The 22,695-nt window shown below is 37.9% G+C and overlaps 1 protein-coding gene across 1 annotated transcript; it reads left to right on the top strand.

Moving 5' to 3' along the window:
* The first annotated feature begins 6,140 nt into the window (after positions 1–6,140).
* LOC150006948 (small ribosomal subunit protein eS8) lies at positions 6,141–6,853 on the top strand. The gene has a single exon (XM_090280428.1). The coding sequence runs from the start codon at positions 6,163–6,165 to the stop codon at positions 6,787–6,789; it is 627 nt and encodes a 208-aa protein (XP_090136554.1). The 5' UTR covers positions 6,141–6,162; the 3' UTR covers positions 6,790–6,853.
* Positions 6,854–22,695: the final 15,842 nt, after the last annotated feature.

The raw sequence follows: 22,695 nt of genomic DNA, 5'->3' as shown, positions 1-22,695 counted from the left end.
AGCCTTTAGGCAATCACAAGGTAGCAGTGGTAGCAAATTCCACACTCCATTGTAACCACAACCCACAGAAGATAGGGAGGAATTTGTGGCTTGACTTAACTGGGTCAGTTCCTTGTTAAAACAAACAAACAAACAAACAAAACCCACACAAAAAAATCAATCCTCCATAGGATTTAATCAAGATGCAGAGTCACATAACATTATATTCAAAATGTCAAAGATGAAATCTAAAATTACTCAATATACAAAGAACTGGGAAATGTTCAATGCTTTTTTTTTTTTCAATATTGTATTAGAGTCAGGTGTACAACATAGTGGTTAGACATTTATATAATTTACAAAGTGATCCCCCCAAAAGTCTAGTACTCACCTGACACCATATGTTGTTATTATGATAGTATAATAGGGCGAGAAATAGTCTATTTTGTAACTGCCGATTTGTACTCCTTAATTCCTTTCTTAAAGTAAAAGAAAAATCAATAGATTCTAACTTTGTGAAGACACCCATGTTGTAATTATCAAACACAGGGTTAGTTTTGTTTGTTTTTATTAAGACAATCTTTTTAGAGCAGTTTAAGGTTCACAACAAAATTGAGGGGATGGTACAGAGATTTCCTTTATACTCTCTGCCCTCACATGTGCCCAGCCTCTCCCATTATCAACAAACAGCCCCATCAGAATGGTACATATGCTGTATTACAACTGATGAATCTGCACTGATGTATCATTATTACCCGAAGTCCATAGTTAACATTACAGCTCATGCTGGTACATTCTGTGTGTTTGGATAAATGTATAATGACATGTATCCACCATTATAGTTTCATACAAAGAATTTTCACTGCCCCTAAAAATCCTCTGTGCTCTGCCCACTTATCCCTCCCCACTCTGAACCCCTGGCAGCCACTGATCTTTTTGCTGTTTCCATAATTTTGTCTTTTCCTGAATGTCATACAGTTGGAATTATGCAATAGGTAGCCTTTTCAGGTTGGCCTCTTTCAGTTAGGAATGTGTATTTAAAGTTCCTCCATGTCTTTTCATGGCTTGATAGCTCATTTCCTTTTAGCACTGAACAATATTCTGTTGTCTGGATGTACCATACTTACTTTATCTATTCCCCTACTGAAGGATATTTTAGTTGCTTCCAAATTAGAAGTTATGAATAAAGTTGCTATTGGCTTGGTCAGGTAGTTCAGTTGGTTAGAGCGTCCTCTGGATATGCCAAGGTTGGTGGTTCAATCCCCAATCAGTGCACATATAACAATCAACCAATGACTGCATAAATAAGTGGAACAACAAATTGATGTTCTTCTCTCTCTCTCTCTCTCTCTCTCTCTCTCTCTCTCTCTCTCTCTCTCTCTCTTTCTATATATATATATATATATATATCAAACAAATCAATTTTAAAAAACCATCCATGTGCAGATTTTGCGTGGACTTGTTTTCAACTCTTTGGGGTAAATACCAACGAGCACAATTGCTGGATCATGTGGTAAGAGTATGTTTTGTTATATAAGAAACTGTCAGCCCTGTCGGTTCGATTCCCAGTAAGGGCACATGCCTGGGTTGCAGGCCAGGTCACTAGTTGGGGGCGAGCAAAGGGCAACCGATTGATATGTCTCTCACACATTGATGTTTCTCTCCCTCTCTCCTTTCCTTCCCTTCTCTCTAAAAATAAATAAATAAAATCTTTAAAAAAAAGAAAAGAAATTGTCAAACTGTTTTCCAAAGTGGCTGTACCTTTTCACATTCTCACCAGGAGTACATGAGAGTTCCTACTGTTTCACATCCTCATCAACACTTAATGTTGTCAGCAGTCTGGATTTTGGCCATTCTAAAAGGTATGTAGTGGTATCTCATTGTTGTTTTAATTTGCATTTCCCTAACGACATATGATATGAAGTATGTGCTCATCTTTAGTGAAGTGTCTGTTAAAGTTTTTGGCCCATTTTTTAATTGGGTTGTTTGATATTTTATTGTTAAGTTCTAAGAGTTTTCTATATTTTGAGTAAGTCATTTATAACATATCTTTTGCAAATATTTTCTCCCATTCCTTGACTTGTCTTCTTACTCTCTTGACATTGTCTTTCACAGAGCAGAAGTTTTTAATTTTGATGATGTCAAGCATATACATTTTTTCTTTCATAGGTCACACCTTTAGTGTTCTACCTAAAAAGTCATTACTATGCCCAAGGTCATCTAAGTTTTCTCCTATGTTCTCTTTTGGGGGGTTTATAGTTTTCTTTTTTGCATTTAGGTCTGTTACCCAATTTTGTGACAGGTTGTGTCTAGACTAATTTTTTGAACGTGGATGTCCAGTTATTCTAGAACTATCTGTTGAAAAGACTATCTTTGTTCAATTGTATTGCCTTTGCTCCTTTGACTGCCCTGGCCAGGTGTCTTGGTTGGAGCATCGTCTTATGCACCAAAGGGTTGTGGGTTCAATCCCTGTTGGGGCACATACGGGAGGCTACTGATTAATGTTTCTCTCTCACATTAATGTTCTCTCACACATCGACATTTCACTCTCTTTCTCTAAAAATCAATAAAAATATCCTTGGGAGAGGATTCTAAAAAAAAATCAGTTGACTATATTTATGAGAGTCTACTTCTGGGCTCTCTATTCTGTTCTATTGATCTATTTGTCTGGTTTTTTTTGCCAATACCACACTCACTGTCTTAATCACAATAGCTTAATAGTAAATCTTGAAGTTGGGTAGTGTCAGTCCTCCAACTTTGTTCTTCTTCGATAATATGCTAGTTATTCTGGGTCCTTTGCATCTCCACCTCAACTTTAGAATCAGTTTGTCTATATCCACAGAATAACTTCCTGGGATGTTGATTTGGATTGCATTAAATCTATAAATGAATTTGGGAAGACCTGATATCTTCGACAATATTGAGTCTTCCTATCCATGAATATGGACGTTCTCTCCATTTATTTATTTCATCTTCAGTTTCATTCATTAGAATTCTGTAGTCTTCCTCTTGTAGCTTTTACACATTTTGTAATACTCATACCCAAATATTGCATTTTTGTGGGTGCTAATGTAAATAGCATTGTTTTTTATTTCAGACTCCACTTGTTCGCTGCTGGTATATAGGAAACTGATTGTATATTAACCTTGTATACTGCAAGAGACAAACGTCTTTTTTAAGATTTATTTACTTATTTTTAGAGAGGAGGAGGAGGGAGGGAGAGAAACTTCAGTTGGTTGCCTCTCGCACAACCCAAACTTGTGACCTGGACCGCAACCCAGGCATGTGCCCTGACCAGGAATTGAACCAGAGCATCTAACATCTAATTTAACTGATATTGTTGCAGAATTTTCAGCTTTATTTTGATGAGTGTTTGCTTGGTATATAATTTTTAGTCTTTTAAATTTTAACTAATATATACCTTTACACAGGGGTGGGCAAAAATAGGTTCACAGTTGTGAATGTGGAAAAGTGTTTATTCTTGTGTTATTTATTTATTTACTTATTTATTATTGTAATATTTATTATTATTAACCTACTTTTGCCCACTGTATTTAGTGGGTTTTTACAGACAGCATATTGTTGGTTCTTGGTTTTTTTAAATAAGAGTTAATTTATTTATTTTTAGAGAGAGGAGAAGGGTGAGAGAAAGAAAGGGGGAGAAACATCTGTCTGCAAGAGAAACATCGATCAGCTGCCTCTTACATGCCCCCAACTTGGGACCTGGCCCACAACCCAGGCATGTGCCCTGACTGGGAATCGAACGGGCAAACTTTTGGTCCACAGGCCAGTGCTCAATCCACTGAGCCAGAGCTAGTTCCTGATTTTTAAAAATCATTTCTGACAATCTTTGTCTTTTAATTGATATGTTTAAACCATCGATATTTAATACAGTTATTGATATGTTTGGATTTAGGTCTGTCATTTTATTTCTTGTTTTCTTTTTGTTTGCTCTGTTTTTAATACCTATGTTTCCTTTTTTCTGACTTCTTTTGGATTGTATAAAACTTTAAAATATTCCATTTTAATTTAACTAGTGAGTTTTTTTAAGTATATTTTATTGATTATGTTGTTACCATAATCCCAATTTTTTTTTTCCTTTGTCCCCTCTGCCCAGTACCCCCCTTCCCTCCAGCAATCCCACTCCCCTTAGTTCAGGTCCATGGGTCGTGCATATAAGTTCTTTGGATTCTCCCTTTCCTATATTATTCTTAACTTCCCCCGGTCTATTTTGTGCCAACTAGTTATGCTTCTTAATCCCTGCACCTTTTCTCCATTTCTCCCCTTCTCCCTCCCAGTTGATAACACTCCAAATGATCCCCATACCTTAGATTCTGTTTCTATTCTGATTTGCTGAGTTGGATTTTGTTTTTATTTTTTAGATTCAATTATTGATAGTTGTGAATTTGTTGTCATTTTAGTGTCCATAGTTTTGATCTTTTTTTTTTTTTCTTAAGTAAGTCCCTTTGACATTTCATATAATAATGGCTTGGTGATGATGAACTCTTTTAGCTTCACCTTGTCTGGGAAGCACTTCATCTGCCCTTCCATTCTAAGTGATAGCGTTGCTGGATAGAGTAATCTTGGTTGTAGGTCCTTGCTTTTCATCACATTGAATATTTCTTGCCAGTCCCTTCTTGCCTGCAAAGTTCCTTTTGAGAAATCAGCTGATAGTCTTATAGGCACCCCTTTGTAGGTAACTCTGCTTTTCTCTTGCTGCTTTTAAGATTCTCTCTTTATCTTGAAGCTTTGGCATTTTAATTATGATGTGTCTTGGGGTGGTCCTCCTTGGGTCTATCTTGTTTGGGACTCTCTGTGCTTCCTGGACTTGTATCTCTATTTCCTTCACCAAATTTGGGGACTTTTCCTTCATTATTTTTTCACATTAGCTTTCAATTTCTTGCTCTTTCTCTTCTCCTTCTGGCACCCCTATGATTTGGATGTTGGTATGTGTGAAGTTGTCCCAGAGGTTCCTAAACCTCTCCTCATTTTTTTCAGTTCTTGTTTTCTCATTCTGTACTGGTTGACTGTTTTTTCCTTCCTTAAGTGCCAAATCATTGATTTGAACCCCAGTTTCCTTCCCTTCACCGTTGGTTTTGTGTGGATTTTCCTTCGTTTCACTTAACATAGCCTTCACTTCTTCCCTTAGGCGTTTACCTTACTCAAGCATATCTATCAAGCCTGTGAGCATCTTTATCACCAGTGTTTTGAGCTCTACATCCTTTAGGTTGACTATCTCCTTGTCTGTTAGGTTGGCTATCTCCTCGTCGCTTAGTTCTCCCTCTGGAACCTTGATCCGTTCCCTCTTTTGGGCCATACTTCTCTGTCTCCTCATCTTGACAGGCTCCTGTGTTTGTTTGCCTCTGTATCTTAGGTAGACCTGTCACTCCTGTTATGTTGTAAGGGGCGGAGACTTAGGTATTCGTCAGTGCTGGCAACCTGTTTCACCACGTTGTGGCGCTGTGTGTGGGGAAGGGGTCTGAGAGGGAATAATGCTGCCTGCTCAACACTTGCCCCTTTACCAGGAATTTCTCCCACTTTCATATGGGACTGCCACCTCTCTAGCTGTTGCCCTGGCTGTCGTTCCCAGAATGGGTGGGTTTGTGGATGTTCTAGGACCGTGGGGGCCCTTTAAACAAGCAGATTCTGCTGAGAGACCGGCAGTTTCTGTCTCTGCCCCAACCCCCACTGGTTTGCACAGTCAGAAGCAATGAGGCTTTATTGTCCCCGGTGCTGGAACTGTGAGCTATGTGGTCTGGTTTAGGGCTGGGAACTCTCCCCAGGTGTCCCTCCTGACTTTTTAAAATGTGTGACTGTGGTTTCCCCCAGCCTGTCACTACTGCAAATACTGCTGCCGTCACCACACCACGTCCTCTCCGCCCCAGCTCCACTCCTCCTACCTGTCTGGATGAGAATTTCTTCTCTATATCTTTGTTTGTTGGACTTTTATGCAGTTCGGTTTTCTGGAACTTCTGCTTGTCTCTAGTTTTGAGGTAGCTGTATTCTTCTTAGTTGTGGAGGGGGACACAGCATGTCTGTCTATGCCTCCATCTTGGCCGGAAGTCGTATCTAGTGAGTATTTGACTATCTCTTTTAATAGCTTTAAATATTCATATAGTTTGTCTTTTAAATAAGAAATAAAAATTTACCTTCTCTCTCTCTCTTTCCAGCCGGCGCCAAGCCATGGGCATCTCTCGGGACAACTGGCACAAGCGCCGCAAGACCGGGGGCAAGAGGAAGCCCTACCACAAAAAGCGAAAATATGAGCTGGGACGCCCTGCTGCCAACACTAAGATTGGCCCCCGCCGCATACACACAGTTCGTGTGCGGGGAGGCAACAAGAAGTACCGAGCCTTGAGGCTGGACGTGGGCAACTTCTCCTGGGGCTCAGAGTGTTGTACACGGAAAACAAGGATTATTGATGTTGTCTACAATGCATCCAACAACGAACTGGTCCGCACCAAGACCCTAGTAAAGAACTGTATTGTGCTCATTGACAGCACACCGTACCGGCAGTGGTACGAGTCTCACTATGCACTGCCCCTGGGCCGCAAGAAAGGGGCCAAGCTGACTCCTGAAGAGGAAGAGATTTTAAACAAAAAACGATCAAAGAAAATTCAGAAGAAATATGATGAAAGGAAAAAGAATGCCAAAATCAGCACTCTTCTAGAGGAGCAGTTCCAGCAGGGCAAGCTTCTTGCATGCATCGCTTCAAGACCAGGCCAGTGTGGCCGAGCAGACGGCTATGTGCTAGAGGGCAAGGAGCTGGAGTTCTATCTAAGGAAAATTAAGGCCAGGAAAGGCAAATAAATCCTCTTCCCTCCTTTCTTGAAAGCTCGTGCTTCAAAACAAACAAGCTCGTTTAATAAATGTGTTCTCTGGTTAAAAAAAAAAAAAAAAAAAATTTACCTTCTCAAATTGCTTCTAAGTTGGTTTTCTGATTAGGAAACAGGGATGAGTATAGGAGGCAAAATAAGATAGAGTGCTCTGCATGTAATTTTTACTCTTTTTCATTTGTCTTCTCCCAAATTGAATTTGAGGGAATAATTACTGGTGCTGTATATTTCTTTGTGTGGATTCTGTTTATTGTCTAGTGTCTTTTCTTTAGCTTGATCTCCTTTTAGGATTTATTTTTATTGTTGTTCTTTTTGGGCCACAGGTTTTACTTTATTCCTTTTTTTTGTTGTTTTTTTTTTGTTTGTTTGTTTGCCATAGGTTTTACTTTATTCCATTTTACATTCAATATTATTTTATATAAGTTTCAGGTACACAGCATAGTGATTGGACAATCATATGCTTTACAAAGTGTTCCCCCTGATATTTTAAGTACCCACCTGGCACTATACATAATTATTACAATATTATTGATTATATTTCCTGTGCTATACTTCATATGCCCATGACTATTTTGAGACTACCAATTTGTATTTCTTAATCCCTTCACCTTTTTCACCCAGCCCCTCAATCCCACTTCCCTCTGACAATGATTAGTCTATCTCTGTACCTATGAGTCTCTATTTTATTTGTTAATTTATTTTGCTCTTTAGATTCCATATGTAAGTAAAATCATATGGTATTTGTCTTTCTCTGACTTATTTCACTTAGTGTAACACTCTTTAGGTCCATCCATGCTGTCACAAATGATGAGATTTCATTGTTTTTTATGGCTGAGTAATATTCCATTGTATATATGTACCACAACTTCTTTATCCATTCATCTGTTGATGAACACTTAGGTTAATTCCATATCTTGGCTATTGTAAACAACATTGTAATGAACATAAAATGCATATTCTTTGGAATTAGTCTTTTGGGTTTCTTTGGATATATACTCAAAAGTGGAATTGCTAAGTCATAAGTCATTTCCATTTTTAATTTTTTGAGAAGGCTCTATACTGTTTTCCATAGTGGCTGTGCCAGTCTTCATTCCCACCAGCAGTGCATGAGGGCTCCCTTTTTACTGCATCCTCAGCAATACTTCTTGTTCTTTCAGTATTTCTTGTAAAGCAGGTGTGATAATGACAAATTCTATGGTTTTGTTTATCTTAGAATGTCTTAAATTTTTCTTTATGCACCTCCTCCCCCCCTGTTTGTTTCCATTCATTACTTTTTCCCCCAGGATAGTTTTTCTGGATCTAGAACTTGAAGTTGACAGGTTTTTTTTTTTTTCTTTCAGCTCTCTGGCCTCCATGATGAGAAGTGGGCTGTTAATCTTATTGAGGATTTATTATAACTCCATTTAACCATAATTACCTCTTTAACACCTTATTTCCAAATACAGTCACATTGGGAGTTTTGGGCTTCAACATATGAATTTTGTGGGGTACAAAATTCAGTCCATAACAAGCCCCAATAGTAAAATTTTCATATTGGTTATATTTTCCAAGTTTAGAATTTCAATTTGATTCTTTAAAAAATAATTTCTATTTCTTTATTGATGTTCTCTAGTTGGTGAGACAATGTCCTCATACTTTCTTTTAATTCTTTTTAAAAATATTTTATTTACTTATTTTTAGAGAGAGGGGAAGGGAGGGAGAAAGGGAGAGAAACATCAATGTGAGAAACATTGATTGGTTGCCTCTTGTATGCACCGTGACTGGGAACCGAACCCACAACCTAGGCTTATGTCCTGACCGGCAATCAAACCAGCAACCTTTTGCTTTGCAGGACAACACCCAACCAGCTGAGCCACACTGACCATTGCTCTTTAAATATTTTAGATATAATTTTCTTTAATTCTTTAAACATATTATAATTACTGATTTAAAACTATTGTCTACTAGGCTCAGCTTCTGTGCTTCCTCAGACATAGTTTCTATTGACTGTTAGCCTCACCCCTTCCTGTGTCTGGAGTATACTTTATCACTCATTTCTTTGCATATTGAAAACTCAATATTTAAAATAATGTGGAAGCCATGGATATAAGACACCCCCAGTAAGCAGTGGAACAGTAGACAGAGATCAGCAAGGATATACAAAAACTGTACAACATCATCCATCAACTAGATCTAATTGACAATTTGTAGAACACTTCACCCAACAACAGCAGAATACACATTCTTTTCAAGTACAGTTTGGTTTTGTTGCTGTTTTTTAATGATTTTCCTGAACTAATTCTGTAAAGTCTATATTCTTTGTCATGCATGGCCACTGAAGTTTCTGCTTGGTTAGCTTAATGATCAGCTAATGACTAGACAGATTCTCTTTGATACTTCAAACCAATAAATTTCCCAGCCTTCATCAAGAGTCTGTGTGGCTTCAGTTCTCTGACAGGCTATTTACAACTCTGTCTTTGTCTTGCATAGAGCCTCAGAGTCAATCAGAGGTGAGAGATTAGGGCCTTCTCAGGTCTTTCCTGGGCATGCGCATAGCTCTGCATGTTCATGTGGCCTCTAAATACCCAGTAGTACTCTGGGGCTTTTCAGAAACCCTGATGGGCAACCCATTCCCAGATACTTCTTTTAAGGTTTTTGTTAGCTCCAGTTGGTAATGCTGCCTCAGGCAGATGGGACCAAAAACGCATGTCATACAGCCGAAGCATACCCAGAGGAGAGAACTTTGACCTTCAGCTGCACCTGGAACCAAAGTCTCACCGCACTACACACGCACACACACACACACAGAAACAAAGGACCTGGACATATCTGGAACTTTCTGGAACTTTAACACTGGAAACCTTTCAGAAGCAGAAGGTTCATTGTTCAGAAAGATCCTGTGCTAATAACACTTTTTACCATAACGACCAAGTTCTAAGGTTCTCCAATTAAAACTTGCCCCACTAGCACTTCTGCATACCTGTTTCCCCTATACCCTTAAAAAATCACCTGGGACGCTGGATCAGGGAGCTCAGGCTTTTGGGCATTAGCTTCCCATTCTCCTGGGTGGTGCCATTCATAATAAAATAGCCAATATTCCTTCACTGCAATTCTTGGTGTTTAGTGTTTGGCTCTGCTAGTGCTGGGTGGATGAACACTTTCTGTTCTGTAACAATTTCACTGGATGTAAAATATACTTCAATACAAAAATTACCATATATATGAATAAAATAATTGAGAAAGCTGTTGCTTAGATTAAATAAGAAACCAAATTGTGAGATGGTTTTTCACATGCAATGTTTTGTTGGACATTTAATCAATTTTTAATTTTTATTTTGATGGTCAGTGTTGAAAATCCCCACTCATAAATTCATAAAGATCTATTATTGCAAATGGGATTAAAGCTTCTAGAGTTCTTTTTAATCAAGGAAAGAATAATTCTTTCTCAAGGAATATCAGAATTCTCCAAGTAGGTTGAGTTACTCCCCAATTAATGAATGAAGATCAGTAAATTCATCTTCAGTTAGCTCAACATCTTCGACTCAGTTATATCAGAAAGAAATGGATTGCACATCTATGCTTCAACTTAGAAGCCATCAAGATAGAAATAACTTCTGAAAGACTTCTGAAATGTTCCACAAATTTGCAGGTTTTTCTTTTCAAAGAAACAGGCAGAGTTTTGCATTACAACTCCATTTTAGAAAAGCATGTACTCCAGTTTCTTTCCTATTCATAATTTAACCAACATGTTTTTAATTTTTAAGAAGCCTCTATAATGTTGACTTTATAACATTCAATTGAAAGGTTTAACTCATTCACATGGTTAAAAGTATATGCCAGGTAAGCCAATACATGGATAAATATCCTTTTCTCATAATGTCTCAAGAGTGGATTTTCTTTTCTTTCTTTCTTTTTAAAATTTCAGTTAAAATAAAACTGCTGTCCTTAGTTTGATCAGGCATTTGAAGGCAAATCCTCGTGAAGACCAGCAAACTTCTGTGTGATAGGGAAGGAATTCATATGTGGTTCTTGTATCTTTACAAACATTTCAAAAATGCATTTGAGTCAAGATCTGCCTCTAATAAAGCTGATGACATTTATGGCTGTTGACAAAATTTCTTTTTCAGGGCTATAAGAAGAATCTTTGCTGTCGATGTGAAGAGTGTTGATGTGAAGAGTTTCCTTTTTCCTAAAATAGCAAGACTAGATGAATTACCAAGCACCTCAGGGGCTCCCTCCATACAAAATGTGAAAGTTTTCTTTTCAAAGTTTTATATGGCAAAAATTTTTTTTATCATTTCTAAAATGTTCACAGCCTTTGTAGTTTCCAACAGGAGTTACAAAGTAATAATTCTTCCTTGATGGCATCAGCGTGTGTACAGGAAACGAAAAGAGGGAGCTGGTGTCATCCAGAGATAGGGGCAGAGAGACATGTCTTATTTAGATGCACTTTCAGGATGGGCAGATGTGAGATGCTCTTTCAATTTGGCTGACAGCACACTTCAATTCACATTAATTCTCTCTCTCTCTCTCTCTCTCTCACACACACACCCCACTATGGCTTTTGTGTTCCATCTCATTCAATAATGCAAGTGAGACAATATAATACACAGTTTTCACCATTTGTCCTTTTTTTTGACATTCTATTTTAAATTGGATTCATAAAAGGATACAAAATAAAGCTAAAATAAAACATTTGATTCAATTTACTTAATCTATTTTGAAATAATTTCAGACTTACAGAAAAGTTGCAAAAATAATACAAAGAATTCCCACAGACCCTTGGCTAGGTTCCCAAATTGTTAACATTTTACCCCATTCACTTTATCATTTTCTCTCCATATACACATACTTCTCTATATACAAAGCTCTTTTTATTATCATACACACACACATTTATCTCTCTGTATAAGCACACATTGTTTTTATGAACCACTTGAAAGTATATTGCACGCATGATAGCTCTTTAACCCTAAATACTAAATTGTTTCATAAGAACAAAGGATAGAAATCAGTAAGTTAACATTGATATACCTTAATCAGCAGACCTTATTTATATTTCACCAGTTGTCTTATAAAGTCCCTTGTAGTAAATAATTTTTGGATGAGTAGATAAATGAAATGTATACAGGGTGAGGCAAAAGTAGGCTTACTGTTGTGAGTATGCAAAACAGTTTATTCTTCCATTATTATTTTTAATAATTGTGTTATTTTCCACCCAAACAACTGTAAACCTCCTCTTGCTCTATTCTGTATGTGTATGTATGTGTGTGTGCATATATATATATGATAATAATAGTCAGATATATGACTATTATTCAGCCTTTAAAAAAAAAAGAAATCCTGTGATTTGGAACAACATGTATGAAACTGGAGGGCATTATGCTAAGTGAACTAAGACACACAGGGAAAGGCAAATACTGCATGTGGAATCTGAAAAAAATAAAAAGTTGAATTCACAGAAATAGAGTAGAGAAGAGATTGCCAGGGCCTGGGAGGTGGGAGATGTAGGGAGAGGTTAGAGAAAGGGTACAAACTTTCAGTTATAAGATGAATAAAGTCTTCAGATCTAATGTATAACATGGTAACTCTAGTTGACAACTGTATTATATAGTTGAAATTTGCTAAAAGAGTAGAATTTAAGTGTTCTCAAACACAAAAAGATAAATACATGAGGTGATGAATGTGTTCATTAACTCAATGAGGGAGAATCCTTTCCCAATGTATATGTATATCAAATCATCATTTTAGACACTTAAAATATCTTACAGTTTTATTTTTCAGTTAAACCTCATAAAACTGGAAAAAATTTCTGGTCCAGGGACAAATCAAGTGTGATAATCAAATTATGTAATGTCTCTTTAGTCTTCTTTAATCTGGAATAGTTCCTAAACCTTTGTCATTCATAACATTGATATTTTAAAAGTTACTTTGTAGAATGCTCTGCAATTGCAAAATGTCTGTTTTTTCCTCATAATTAAATTGAAGTTATATACTTTTGTCAAGGATACCATAGAGATAATACTGTGTCCCTCTTATGGAGTGGGGACATAAGTCAGTTTGTACTATAAGTAGTGATGGTAACTTTGATCACCTGTTTAAGGTGTGTCTATCAAGTTTCTCCACTGTAAACTTACTATTTTTCCCTTTGCAACTAACAAGTATTTTGAAACTATGTAAATGTTTTGCACCTCATCAAAGTTGTATTAACTAGTTTTAGCTTTCATTGATGACTCTTGCCTGAACCAATTTTTACTATGGTATCTACTCAGCTGTGGCTTTCTAAAGTGAAGGGTCAACTCCTAAGACTTCTGCCTGAAGGCTTGCAGGTGAGGCTTCCGGCCCAGGTGTCCTGCGACTCAGCCCAGAGGTTTTGCAAGGCAGATTTTGTTTATGGCAGCTGAAGTCTCAAGGTCCTGAGGAGAAAAGAAGTCGGAGAGCCGTGTCTCCTTTCCCATAGCGATAACGTCTTATGTGAAACATACCCTTTAGATTTATAGCCTTGTTTTATAGCCATAACAGAAACAACAGATGTGTTTTGAATACGCTTATGTTTGTTCTCACATCCTTAGAAAATGTATATTGAATATATGAAGACCCTTTAATTCTATTATTGGTAACTTCATTTACCTAATGAAAGGAGCGGTAGGGCTGCTAGTCTTCGCTGACAGCCTGAGCGAACTTCAGCCCTCCGTCCGTTGTTGGCCACTCATTCTGCTTGCTGAGATTATCTCTTCGTCTCCATTCCCAGAGTACAGCAACATCGGGCGTTCGGAACAGGGACCCGAAGGTAAGAATCGGGGACTAGCAGAACTGAAAGGGGTTTGATTGCACCGTGTACGTAGGCCATTTTCAGGAATACGATACGGAGCAATAGGTAATTCTTCTTCTGCTACCGAACAGTACGCGACTCTTCTAAGACCACTACTGAAAAGTTCAGGGTTACAAATAAAGGAAAGTACGTTAAAAGATTTGCTCCTCCAGGTTGGGAAACATTGCTATTGGTTTACTCCAGAAAAGGGAAAAACCAAAACCAACAAAAAAGGACCCACTTCCCATGAAAGAATGGGGTCAGGGTTATCTAAAAAACAAGAGATTTATTTTCAGTTGTTACAGCAACTGGTAAAAGGAACTAGATATCAAGTTAAGAAAAGGTATCTTGTTAATTTAGTATATTACTTAAATACTTAATTAATATCCAAAAACTCATGTTTCTCAATGCTAAGAACTGAATTTTTGTCAGTCTATATTAGTATTACATACCTTTAATTATCACTTTAAATAAATAGTCAAATATCATTTCATAATATATATTCCTTAATTGACAAGATTTCCAAGATTTAAAAGTTAAAAAACTTCCTTATAACCTTGAGGTATTTCAAACGGCCCTTGAAATATCTCAGGAATTTATTACTTTCTTCTTACCAAAAAGAAGAAAACTCTAGACCAATCAGGCTTGATACATTTTTAAATACTTGGAAAGCTTTGTCAAATAAGAAAATTTTACAAAAGAGCTCAAAAACAATTGGCTTTTGAGAACGCTAATAAAGACTGTAAAACAGTTCTTCGTCCTCTTAAAACTTTCAAAATATTAGTCCATTTATTCAAACTTGTCAAAATACTAGCATGAAAGATTATAAGGCATCTCTGCTCGCCGCATCCATCTCTACAGCAACAACCAAAAGTCAAAAAGAAATTAAATGCTTTGCTTGTAGAAAGACAGGTCACCTTAGGAAGGACAGCCGCAATAATCAGAAAGGAAATTCTAAGTCTCCAGAAAAGGACTATCCTCTTTGCGGTAGGGGTAAACATTAGGCCAAGGACTGTAAGTCTAAATTTGATGAGAATAGCAAATGGATAGCATCCTCTGACAATCAGGGAAAATGACAGCGGGGTATGGGCTCCGGTGTCCGGAACCAAAACAGGAGCCCCCAAGGCCCCGACAATCAAACGTTTTGGAGTCAGGGCAGTGCCGAGTCACAGACCTTTGTGCAGCCACCAGCAGGGGCACAGGGCTGGACTTGGTCACCACCCAGCAATTAATTCTTAAAGAACAAGATCGCATTTATGTTGCTCCTACTGGAGTATGGGGACCTTTACCTAAAGGATATGTAGGTTTAATAATTGGCCAATCTAGCCTTATTGTTAAGGGTATTATTACTCAACCAGGAGTTATTGACTCTAATTTTAATGAAGAAGTCAAAGTTATAATACAAGCCACAGGCTATCATATCATACCTGCTAACACTCACATAGCACAGCTTATACTTCTTCCTTATGCTGTGCCTGCAACTCAGAATGTTAAGAGAGGAAATAAAAGCTTTGGCAGCACTAATAATCAATCTGTTTTTTAGGCTGCCTCTATTAAACTACAAAAACCACTTCTAAAAATAAAAATTAAAGACAAGACATTTCAAGGACTATTACATACTGGAGCTGACATCTCTGTCATATCCAGCCAATTTTGGCCACTTGACTGGCCTCTAATTAAAGGAAATATAACTAATTTAGCAACCTAATTAAACTTAAGTTTTAAAATTTTTATTGTGTTTCTTGTAGAATGTTGGGTCAAAAGAATTGTGTATGTTGCAGAAAGTCCAAATAAGTCATAGATAGACTGTATAAGTTGAAAAAGAATTGTATAAGGGAAAGGAAAGAAAAATAGTGAGGAAAAAGGAAGGAAAAAGAAGGCATAAAGAAAGGAGATTGTGTATGGCATGGAAAGAAAGGATATTTGAGTGGGTAACTCAAGAATAGAGGTGAAAGTAAAAAAGAAATAAGAAGGAAAAGTAAGCATTTAAGTCTTTAAAACATTGTAAATTTTAAACCTAAAAGCTTCAGTCCCAAGAACAAGCCGTGCCAAGCTTACTATCTCCCCTGCCTTCTCTAGCCTCTGTGAAAACTTTCAAGGTCTCTAGATGCAGTAATCACCAAAATAAAATTGTTTCTCTTTCTCTAGCTTCAAAGCAGGAACAGGGGGGCACTCTACACTCCCAACACCCTCCCAGGGAATAGCTGTCACTGTTTAACCCCTTAATTACAGAAATAGGCTTGTCTCTACTTTAAGTACAAAAAGTCATAGGTTTATAACATCATCAAAAATACTATCATTCCAGCAAAGGCCCTGCGACTCGGTATCTCCACAATCTTACAGACTCAAAGTCCAATTTGTAAGTTATTATGTAAATTAACCATTTTGTACAAGTTTACTCATTACAGGTTTATCTATCTGCCTGACAAGCTCCTAGATCCACTCCAACCAGGGGACCATATCTTACTGAAGACCTAGAAGACTCAAGGTCCTAAACAGCTGCTGACTAAAACAACAGACTGGTCACCTGACAACAGCTTGCCCGCAACCCTAAATTCTTAAGACTCTATGTTACCCCATTAAAATGGAACTCTAGTCAGCATTCTTAGGCTGACAATACATCATCTATAGGATACCTTTCCCACAAGCCTAAAAGGCCAAATTGATTGACTACAATTTGAACTTCATCAGCAATTAATGGACATTAAGTAGCTTGCTGAACAAAAAGTATTTCAAACCCTAAGTAATAACCTTCAATGGCTTAACCCTAAAAATTAGTATCAAGGTCTAAATTTACGTATTTAAGTAGTAAAAGTAGCTAGATGTTTATTAATCATTGCTATACTTTGTGTCCTTCGATGTATTTACAAGTTATTTACCCGTGATCGTATTAGAGTAAGAAGAAAGGAAACACATGAGGTTAGAAACTCAGCTATCTCTTCTGTCTTGTTCCATAAGATGTCTGTAAAACAAAAGGGGGGAGATGAAGGGTCAACTCCTAAGACTTCTGCCTGAAGGCTTGCAGGTGAGGCTTCCGGCCCAGGTGTCCTGCGACTCAGCCCAGAGGTTTTGCAAGGCAGATTTCGTTTATGGCAGCTGAAGTCTCAAGGTCCTGAGGAGAAAAGAAGTCGGAGAGCCGTGTCTCCTTTCCCATAGCGATAACGTCTTATGTGAAACATACCCTTTAGATTTATAGCCTTGTTTTGTAGCCATAACAGAAACAACAGATGTGTTTTGAATACGCTTATGTTTGTTCTCACACCCTTGAGAAAATGTATACTGAATACATGAAGACCCTTTAATTCTATTATAGGTAACTTCATTTACCTAATGAAAGGAGCGGTTGGGCTGCTAGTCTTCGCTGACAGCCTGAGCGAGCTTCAGCCCTCCGTCCGTTTTTGGCCACTCATTCTGCTTGCTGAGATTATCTCTGCATCCCCATTCACAGAGTAAAGCAAGACTAAAGCCATCATTCCTTCTGACTTTAGCGGTTGGCATTCTATTGTAAGTAAGAAGGAAAACATCTCCCTAATGTATGTACGTATGTATGTATATATATGGTTATAACGGCATTAGGTCATTATACATTACTAATGTTATTTATTTTAATGATCAAAGTGCATTTTTGAAACTCACTTTTTTTAATGGTTTTTAATTGTTTTTATGAACCTAGAGAAAAATAAGTAGCTCTGGCTGGTGTGGCTCAATGGATTGAGTGCCAGCCTGCAAACTGATAGGTTGCTGGTTCAATTCCTAGTCAGGACACATACCTGGGTTGCATGTTCATTCCCCAGTTGGGGTGTGTGCAAGAGGCAATTGATCGATGCATCCCTTACACATCAATGTTTCTCACCCTCTCCTTCTTCCTCCCTTCCCCTCTCTTTACAAATAAATAAATAAAATAAATATTTTTAAATAAAAATAAGTAATTAGTATACTAAATAAAATATTCAAGAAATATGTAGCCGTGGCCGGTGTGGCTCAGTTGGTTGGAGCATTGTCCTGTAAGCTGAAAGGTCACAGGCTTGATTCCTGGTCAGGGCATATATCTAGGTTACAGTTTTGGTTCCCTGTCTGGGTATGTGTGAGAGGCAACCCATTGATGTTTCTCACATCAATGTTTTTCTCCCCCTCTCTTTCCCTTCCTTCCCCCTCTCTAAAATCAATAAGCATGCCCTCAGGTGAAGATTTTAAAAAAGAAATGTGTATATTATAAAATAAGACAAATTTTATACTTTATCTGGCTTTATCACCTTTAATTACTTTTAGTCCTCAGATAGAATATGGATTATAGCAGCAGTAGCTCAAGAATTGTAACCTTCCAAGAATCTGGCTATTGTCGCACATGAAATTGAATGGCTTTTTGTACCTTCCTAGAAATAGTGGTTCTGTTTTTTATATCAGTGACAGTTTTTTCACAGTTTTTAGCACATATAATATTATATCACACAGTAATACAGTGTTATAATAATTGCTTTATATAATCTTATGTTTTTAAGATAGTTAAGAAATGAGCAAAAATATGTTTATAGAGTCTTTCATATCAACTCACATATTTACCATTTGTGGTGCTCCTCCTCTCTTCCTCCACAGGATTTGAGTCATTTTCTGTAGTCATTTCCTTTCAGTCTAAAAGACCTCCTTCAGCATATCTTATAAGGCAGCTCTGATAGCAACAAATCTTCTGTCTCTATCTAGGAATGTATTTTACTTTCACTTTCAAAGGATAGTTTTGCTGAAGCTAGAACTTTTCATGCAGGACATTGAATATGTCATTCCACTGTGTTCTGGCCTCCATTGTTTCAGATGAGAAGTCAGCCCATGGTATTAATACATTTTTCTCTTGTATGTGGCAGTTTTCTCTTGTTGCTTTTATGTTTTCTCTGTGTCTTTCAACAATTGAACAATTATGTATCTAAGTGCGAATCTCTTTGTATGAACCTTGAGGTTTGTTGCATTCTTGGTTATATAGATTCATGTTTTCATCAGATATACATATTTTTGGCCGTTATTTCTTTTAAAAAGCCTGTCTTTTTCTCTCTTTATCCTCTCCTTTGGATACAACCACTAGATATGTGTCAGTATGCTTGATGTTGTCCCGCAGGTCTCTGAGCACTGTATATTTTTCTTCAGTCTTCACACTGGCTAATTTCTACTTATTTGTATGCAAGTTCACATATTCTTTTTTCTGTAATTTAGAATCTTCTGTTAAGCTCCTCTAATGAATTTTTAATTTAGTTGTACTTTTTGTGGTAAAACGTACATAACATATAATTTACATTTTAACCATTTTTAAATGTATGGTTCAGTGACATTAAGTGCATGCACATTGTTGTGTAACCATCAGAACTTTTCTTCTTCCCAAACTGAAACGCTGATGCTCACTAAACAATAACTCCTCATTCTACCCTCCCCTCAGTCCTTAAAACCACCATTTCATGTTCTATCTCTATGAATTTGCCTGTTCTAGGTACCTCAAATAAGTGGAATTATACACTATTTGTCATTTTGTGACTGGCTATCTTGCTTAGCATAATATTTTCAAGGTTTATGTTGTAGCATGTCAGAATTTCCTTCCTTTTTAAGATTGAATAATATTATATTAAGCATATAAACCACATTTTGTTAATCCATTAACACATCAGTGGGCACTCAGGTTGCTTCCACCTTTTGGTTATCATGAATAAACTTGTGAAAATGTGTGTACATGTATCTGTTTATGTACCTGCTTTCAATACTTTTGGGTCTTTACCCAGAAGTGGAATTACTGGATCATATGATAATTTTATGTTTAATATTTTATGTAGTGTTTTTCACAGCAGCTGTACCACTTTACATCCCCAGCAGAAATGCACAAAGGTTCCAGTTTCTCCTCATCCTCACTAGCACTTGTTATTTTCTGAGGGATTTTGTGTTGTATGTGTTTCCATAACAGCCATCTTAATGGGTGTAAAGTGATATCTGAACCCCATTGTTTGCATTTCCCTAATGATTAGTAATATTCCTTAAAATGATTATTAGCCATTATCTTCTTTGGAGAAATGTCATTTCAAGTCCTTTGCCCATTTTTGAATTGGGCTACAGTAGTCCCTCTCTATATCGCGGTTCACTTATTGTGGCCTCACTGTATTGCGGGATTTAAAAAAATATTATATTTAATTATTTATCGTGGATTTTTCACTATATCGCGGGATTTTGCGGTACTGTATACGTATGTTGTTAAAGTTACGTAGGCTTAAGTGTGTAGAATAAATGTAAGGTTCCTATTTTGCCGGGGGGGGGAGGTGTCTAGAATGTAATACCCACAATAAGTGAGGGAATACTGTATTTGGTTTCTTGTTGTTGAGTTGTAGGAGTTCTTTATATATTCTGGATCTTAATCCTTTCTCAGATGTACGATTGAAAAATATTTTCTCTCATTCCACCTTTTTACTCTGTTGATAGTGTCCTTTGATGCACTAAAGGTTTTAATTTTTATAAAGTCGAATGAATCTATCTTCTCTTCTGTTGCCTGTGTTTTTGGTGTCATATCCAAAAAATCATTGCTAAATCCAATGTCAAGAAGATTCTCCCCTACTTTTTCTTTTAAAAGTTTTATAGTTTTAGCTCTTAGGTTTAGTTCTTGATTTCATTTTGAATCCTTTTTTGCACATGATGTAAGGTAAGGATCCAACATTATCCTTTCAAGTGTGGATATCCAGTTTTTCCAATGCCATTTATTGAAAAGAATGTCCTTTCCCCATTGAATGGCATGTTTCATCCTTGTCAAAAACCATTTGGCCATTGGTTTGCAGCTTGGCCTCTCCCAGGCACCTCCAAACCCATTTTGTAGCTCATGCCTGGTGGCCCTGAGTAGGGCACAGGCAGTGGCTGATCTTGGCTGCACCTCCTGGAAGGCCACGAAGCCAGCATACTGGTGGGTAGCTTCAGACCACGCCAGAGCACCACCCAACCATATCAACAAGTGAGACATTCCAGGAGCTGACCATCAAGCACCGGAGTCCCACTGAAGTGAGTCCTGTTCCATGGGGTCGACCCCTGCACAGCAGCTCCTCCTCTGTGGTCACAGATCATCCTCAGAGCCAATCAACCTGGGTAAATCTCTCCCATAGACATGCCAGTAGCAACTGAATCTCAACAACAACAGGAGAGTGCATACAGCCCACATGGGGGGAGATGTGGCACCCTTGGAGCACCTAACTCGGTTGACTGGGGAGGATGTACCACTGAGCACTACAGGATACCTCTACATAAGGCCACTCTACCAAGCACAGGAGACATAGAAGCTCTACCCAATACATAGAAACAAACAAAGGGAGGATGCCCAAATGAAAGAACAGAACAAAACTCCAGAAAAAGAACAAAATGAAGAGAAGCAATGTACCAGATGCAGAGTTTAGGGAAGAGTAGATGATGGTGAGAACTTCAACAAAGATATAGGAAACATCAAAATGGGGATAGAAAAAATAAAAAATAATTAGTCACAGGCCTGGCCAGGTAGCTCAGTTGGTTGGAGCATTGTCTTGTTCAGCAAAAGGTTGCGGGTTTGATTCCTACTCGGGCACATACATAGGTTGCAGGTTTGATAATCGATCAAGGTGCATATGGGAGGCAACCAATCTCTCTCTTTCTCTCTTTTTCTCCCTCCCTAAAATCAATAAACATATCCTTGGGCGAGGATTAAAACAAAAACAAAAGAACTAGTCAGAAATGAAGAATGCAATAACTGAAATGAAGAATAATTTACTGGGAATAAACAGAACAGTGGAAGCAGAGGATCAAATAAGCAATTTGGAAGATAAGGAAACAGAAAACACTCAATGAGAACAACAAAAAGAAAAAAGAATTTTTAAAAATGAGAAGTGTATAAAGAACTTCTGGAACAACTTCAAGTGTAGCAACATTCATATTGTAGGGTTGCTTGAAGGAGAAAAAAGAGAACAAAAAATTGAAAACCTATTCGAAAAAATAATGACAGAAAACTTCTTTAGCCTGATGAATGAAATAGACATATAAGTCCAGGAAGCACAGAGAGTCCCAAAAAAGATGAACCCTAAGAGGCCTACACCAACACACAGGAGACTTCCGGCCAAGATGGAGGCCTAGACTGACATGCTCTGTCTCCCTCAGCAATTAAGAAGGAATACAACTACCGCAAAACCAGAAATAAACAGAAGTTCCTGAAAATAAATGGAAGTCCAACATATGAAGTTATAAAGAAGTGGTGCTCATCCAGACGGGTAGGAGGGGTGAAGCCGGGACAGAGAGGTCAAGCTGTGCTGGTGGTGGCAGCAGTGGCAATGGCAGCGGAACAGTAGTAAGCGCAGACACACGTATTTAAGGAGAGGCGATAAGTGCCTGGGGAGCACCCCCGGCGGCAGACCAGACCCATCAGCTTGCGATTCCAATGCCAGGGAAGGCAGACCCCCATTGCCTTGGACTGTGAGGCTGGAGAGGGTGGGGGTGGAGGAGGCTCCCGGTCTCTCAGCGGAGAGGGAATGGCAGGAAGTCATCTTGGATGCCCACTCCCACAGAAAACATCACAGCGTGGTGAGAAGGATCGCCCGGTAATGATGAGTGCATGGGGCTCTGCCTCCTATAACGTAGGAGGTGTGACAGCTCTGCCCAGGAAGCAAAGGTAAACACAAAACTGTCAGGATGGCACAGATCATGATAGAGATCCCAGTAATGCAGCTGACCAGACTGCAAATATCTAACCTAACGGATCAGCAGATGGGGAATCTTTCTGAGGCACAGTTCAGAGCTTCGGTTGTAAGAATACTTACAGACCTAACAGCAGATCTTAAACAAGACCCAGAAGGAATGAAGGCTAGTCCTGCTGAAATGAATGAAAACACATACGAAGCTAGTGGTGAGCGAAAGAAAACCAGGGATCAAATCAACAAATCGGAACATAGGGAAGGAACAAAACAGTCAACCAGTGCAGAAAGAGGAAACAAAAAGTGAGGAAAATGAGGAGAGGCTCAGAAACTTAGGGGACAGCTATAAGCAAGCCAACATCTGAATCATAGGGTTACCAGAAGATAAAGAAGAAGAACTAGAAATTAAAATATTATGTGAAAAAACAAT

Source organism: Furipterus horrens, unplaced genomic scaffold (assembly GCF_987537825.1).
Source record: "Furipterus horrens unplaced genomic scaffold, mFurHor1.1.pri manual_scaffold_6, whole genome shotgun sequence".
NCBI lineage: Eukaryota > Metazoa > Chordata > Mammalia > Chiroptera > Furipteridae > Furipterus > Furipterus horrens.
Note: the sequence above shows the minus strand (reverse complement) of the source record. Positions and strands in the feature narration are given on the sequence as shown.